Source organism: Diabrotica virgifera, chromosome 9, assembly GCF_917563875.1.
Source record: "Diabrotica virgifera virgifera chromosome 9, PGI_DIABVI_V3a".
NCBI lineage: Eukaryota > Metazoa > Arthropoda > Insecta > Coleoptera > Chrysomelidae > Diabrotica > Diabrotica virgifera.
The window spans coordinates 142,111,082-142,116,815 of record NC_065451.1 but is presented as its reverse complement, the minus strand read 5'-3'; the positions used below and the strand labels follow the sequence as shown (position 1 = coordinate 142,116,815).

Sequence of the window (5,734 nt, the reverse complement as noted above, 5' to 3'; positions counted from 1 at the left end):
ACAATATGTTGCTTCGCATGTAAAATCTCGGGACATTGGACAACCATCTTATTTAAAATTTTATTAATTTTATACAAGGTATGCCAAATAAGATGAATTTTGATCAAGAGCAAAGTACCTTCATAGTTCAGAATATTTCAATTTGGAAGGATGTAATTACATATTAGAGAATAGTTATAGTTTTTAATTCTAAACAACTTTTCATAATCTCAATTTTCGATATTGTGAAAAATAAAGGTACGTTATTTACTCTTGAGCGAAATTCATATTTTTTGACATACCTCGTAAATTTGATATAGGATGGTTTTATTTTAGGTTTTAGAACACGCGGAACATTTTTTAAATAATAACTTTTCGTAAAATTAATAATAAAAGAGATATCATAATTGAATTAACTGAAAATAATATTGATTATCCATAATTTAACAAAAAGTCTCAATATTTTTTTCCATTAGAAGGATGCGTATTAGAATATAGTCATTAATTCCAAACAACTTTTCATACTAACAATTTTCAATATTCTGAAAAATAAAGCTAAATATAGCTCTTGAGCGAAATTTAAATTTTTTGGCATACCTCGTATAATATTCATAAAATTTTATATCTGATGGCTGAATCTAAGGTTTTAGACAATGCAGAACTTTTTATGAAGAATAACAACTTTTTTTCGTAAAATTAATAATAAAAAAGTTTTCCATACAGCTCCAACTTACAGCGGCATACTGTAGGTATACAGTGTGTCAATTTTAAAACTTACAATGGCTATATCTCACGAACAAAAGCTGATATCCAAAAATGCTTGAAACCGTTTCTAGGATAGTAAGGGGGAACTAAAATGACATGAAAGAGAACTCACCCCCATCAACCCCCTAGGCCTCACCCACCACAACCAAAAAAGTTTAAATTGCAAACCCCTACTTGTGATACATCATTGAAAAGGCTATAAAAAATGCTATCCAATGGTATAAATAATAATTATACAGGGTGAAGCAATAATTGTGAAACTTTGGATTAAATGAAAAATTTAATGAGGTTTTGTTGAACTACAAATTTGATAAAAATGTCAATTAAGTAAATGTTCAAAGTGAGTTCCGTTGTTTTGTAAACAATAATACAGTCTATTTTCAAATTCTGCACGAAATTTGGCAAATGTTTTTCTAGTAATAGGGCGACATGCTTGAATAATTATTTCCCGCAATTTCCCAAGTGATGCAAGTTAAGTTTTATAAACAACTATTTAAGACAAAAAGGGCAAATTAAGTTTTAATTCAACAAAAAAAAGTACGAGCGGACACTTATCATTTAAAATAATAGTCCGGGAGATAGCATTACAAATACAAAAGTCATAGTAAGCCAGCTAATATTAACACTCTGTATAATTTTTATTTATACCATTGGATAGTACTTTTTATAGTAGGATAGTATATTGATTTTTTCTATGGGGTTACCTTAAATCAGTTGTTTATAAAACTCAACTTGCATCACTTGGGGAATTGCGAGAAAGAATTACTCAAGCATGATAGAACATTTGCCGTATTATTAGAACATTTGCCAAATTCCGTGAAGAATTTGAAAATAGGCTGTATTATTGTTTACCAAACAACGGGACTCACTTTAAACATTTACTTAATTGATATTTTTAATAAATTTGTAGTTCAACAAAACCTTAAATTTTTCGTTTAAGCCGAAGTTTCACAATTATTGTTTACCCTGTATAATTGTTATTTATACCATTGGATAGCATTTTTTATAGCCTTTTCAATTATGTATCACAAGTAGGGGTTTGCAATTTAAACTTCTTTGGTTGTGGTGGGTGGGGCCTAGGGGGTTGATGGGGGTGAGTTCTCTTTCACGTCATTTTAGTTCCCCCTTACTATCCTAAAAACGGTTTCAAGCATTTTTCGATATCAGCTTTTGTTCGTGAGATATAGCCATTGTAAGTTTTAAAATTGACACACTGTATTTAAAGAAATATAAATATATATTTTATTATTATTAAAAAAAGATCTACAATATAAATACTGTTAATGACCATGGGGTTCCATGGAGGCACAAGATTCTGGATTTTCATCATTAAATGAATCTCATGTAGAGTCTAACGCTTGCTGGGATTGCAAAAATGGGGATGGTGGTCGCACTGGATGCGACCTTCGGATCGGATAATGTGGCGACAATAGCGATGAGTGCTGCATTGGTAACCGTGGCTCCATTAAAGTTGGAGATGGTAATTGATATGGCCCTTGAATTTGAATAGATGATGGCTGGAATTGATATGGAAAGTTCCTCAATCTTGGTCCCGATTGCGAAAAATCTATATACATAGATGATTGGGGTGAGGGCAGCCTTCTCCTGCGCTGAGCATTTCGGAAAAACTCCAGAGTCACAAATTTAAAATCAATTTTTCTTCATCCTTTAATTTTTTGAAGTCTGACAGAAGCGATAATATATACATTCTATCAGGGTCTTCGTTTTCTAGGTCGGTATTGGTATCATCTAATGTTTGAATAAGTGCACTCTGGAATGGTGTAAAATGTTGTTGACGAGATGCAGGCCGTGCTGCCGTTGGCAATGTTCTACCAGAACTGGTTGATGCTGGTTGAACTTCCTCCCCAACAATCAAGTCTTCTAATGCTGCTCCGGTCTCATGGTCTTCTGTGACTTCAATGTTGCCTGATGGGCTGCGTTTCTCAACAGTATTAAAGAGAAAATGAAGAGAATCGGCAGACGCGTATTTCCTTGTTTTGGCTGCTGGATCGCCACTCTTTCCTCTGCTCAGGCTTTTCAAAAAATTATCTCTTATATTGCGCCACTTATTTTTCATTTCTTTCCCTGCAAAAATATAAAAAAATAGTTGTTAAAAAATAAAAGTGTAAGAAAGTCGTGCCACCAATATCATTATTTTTTTTATTATTTAGTAGGTACTTGTCCACAGGAAATACTTTTTCAGCATTACAATTCGAATTTTATATAGCAAGATCTACAATAGGAATAATAATTCGAGAAACCTGCAAAGCCATTTAGAAATATTGGAAGTGTGGTCGGACATTGCTGATAAATTCTACAGAAAGACCGATTTCCCGAACTGTGTTGGCGCAGTAGATGGAAAACACATTCGATGTATTATCCTCGAAAAGGTGGATCGAATTTTTTCAATTATAAGAAATATTTTTCTGTAGGTTTAATGGCAGTAGTGGACGCTGACTTGAATTTTATTGCCATTGATGTGGGTGTCTATGGAAGTGAAGGAGACTCTACTGTATTTCGAGACAGTCCATTAGGAAGAAAACTTTACTCAGGTCAATTAAATTTACCACCACCTCAATGTTTACCAAATACAGACGAAAATCCTCAACCTTTCATAATGGTTGGGGATGAGGCATTTAAGATTTCAACACATCTTTTACGACCATATACAGCTCGTGGCCTTGACCCATGCAAAAGGGTCTTTAATTACAGACTCACGAGATGTCGACGCACTGTGGAATGTGCATTTGGAGTATTAGCGAACAAATGGCGAATTTTCCACACTCCTATTCTTGTACAACCAGATTTTATTGACGCAATAATTAAGGCATCCTGCATTTTACACAACTTTGTTCGTAAAAGAGATGGAATTAATAATGAGGACATGGAAACAAGCACCTTGGTGGACATTGATAAATTTGGTCAAAGTCCACGTGGACAAGGATTAGAAATTCGTGACTATTTCGCCAATTATTTTATGGGTCCTGGGGCAGTACCTTTTCAAGCGCAATGTATGTATTAATAATTATAGTTATAATTATATATTATAATAAAAATATATATATATATATATATATATATATATATATATATATATATATATATATATGTATTAATAATTATTTAATTCGTTTCATTCAAAAATAATATAAACATTTAGAAAGATATCTGTGGTGTTTGAGAGATATAATTTTGTTCTCTTTTGCATTTTGTTTTTGATCTATTTTGATTTGATCTGACTATGGTATGTCAATTACGTTTAGGAAACCTACAGTTTGGTGTAACAGCGATAACTACCTACCATTAAAATTTTGTTTGGTATAGTCTTGCTAAAATATTATATCATGTACCAGAAAACAATACTAGAGAATAACATTTTGGTTCATATGTGACAATTGGTATTGATTATTGGTATGTGACAATTGGTATTGGTATTGATCATATCATGATTAGATCAAATAATATGCAAATTATTTTGTAATTTTGTGTTATTTCTCACTTAACTCCATTAATAAAATACTTTCTTAATTTTTATATTTTTGATAAAAAATATGATTCCTATGTACCATTATATCAAAAACAGAAATAAATACATATTTCGCTTATTACATCTGTATGACATAAAGTATTAATGAAATATATTTGGTTTATTTTATTACGTTCGATTTAAGAGATCTCGAATTTTAAAATTGCCATACCGAAAAGCATGTATGTTGGAGTTATCATAAATGTCTCCCAAACACCACGGATATACTATATAGGTACTAAAATAACAAAATGTCTTACCTTTTTCGTGCCTTTCAATAGCATCCAATTCTGCCCAATCGTCATAAAAGTTTTCGCCAACTTCTATCCACGCTTTTTCTCGAGCTTTCTTGTCACTTTTATCCCAAAGTGCTGGCTTCTCCTGAATGAAAGTAATAAATTTATCGGTGTCGAAGATTTTCACTATATTATCACTACCGCTGCCTTTGAACCGCACGGTCTTACTGCTTTCATAAGAATGCTTGTGTTGTCTGTGCATTTCGGTTTTCTGGTCTTTGGGTCTCGCCTCAGGTAGTTGCGGCTATGTCCGGTAGGTGCGAAAAGAACGCATAGTGTAACAAGTTAAAGACGTGAGTTGTCATCATCCCATCGAACCGGAGCGTTTCCACCGCATCCGTTTCCAACGCAACCGGACCGATCTGTTACACTATGCGTTTTGACCGGATGCGGCGGAAATGCATCCGGTCAAAACGCATAATCTGACATCGGCCTAATTTGTTTTCCGAAGTTTCAGGTAGCAAATTATAATCGTTTAAATAATTTTTTAACAATACGGTAGAACATGGCAAGCTGTCTTTACTATCAGCTTGTTAATGCAATAGGTACTAATAAAATGATTTCACTTTGAATACCTATTTCTTACCTGAGCTGTTCTGTGAAATTTTATATCAGTTTTATTGCATTTACTACAGCAGCTTTAATTCACACAATTGAATTCTTAAACTGAAATGAAATAAGCCGATAAAACTATCCTACATAAATACGGCGAAGGGAGATCCTAAGATTTTACAAGTAAATCCTCGAGAGTGCGTACCTGTGAAAAAGGTTGCGGATTTGTACGGCTCCCGCAGTAAAGTATAAAATTTTTAAATGTATTGTAAACATCGATATAAAAACAGGCAGGATAGAACCTATGAACAAAATTCTGGCGTCCAAAGTAGCTGATAAAAAGTAGCTGCTAAATCGACATAAGAAGACTATTGGTTTCCGGAATGATTTCTATTGGTCAGTGGTGTACGAAAAAATTTTTTTTGGTATATTATATACAATAATTATTATTTATTTTCATTGTTATTTATATTTAAATAAATTAATAAAGAATGAGGTATTGAATGAATATTGTAAAAATCATTATATTTGATTAAATTTATTTTTGGTACATTATGTACAATAATTATTTATTTTCATTGTTATTTACATTTGAATACCTATGTAGCTATGTATT

The 5,734-nt window shown here is 32.5% G+C and overlaps 1 protein-coding gene across 1 annotated transcript; it reads right to left on the bottom strand.

Moving 5' to 3' along the window:
* Positions 1-2,380: 2,380 nt before the first annotated feature.
* Positions 2,381-4,768, bottom strand: LOC126891487 (uncharacterized). The gene is made up of 2 exons (XM_050660665.1): positions 4,531-4,768; positions 2,381-2,829 (listed from the first exon to the last, which is right to left on the bottom strand). Exons 1-2 carry the CDS (start codon positions 4,766-4,768, stop codon positions 2,381-2,383), a joined length of 687 nt encoding a protein of 228 aa, XP_050516622.1.
* Between the last annotated feature and the right edge of the window lie 966 nt (positions 4,769-5,734).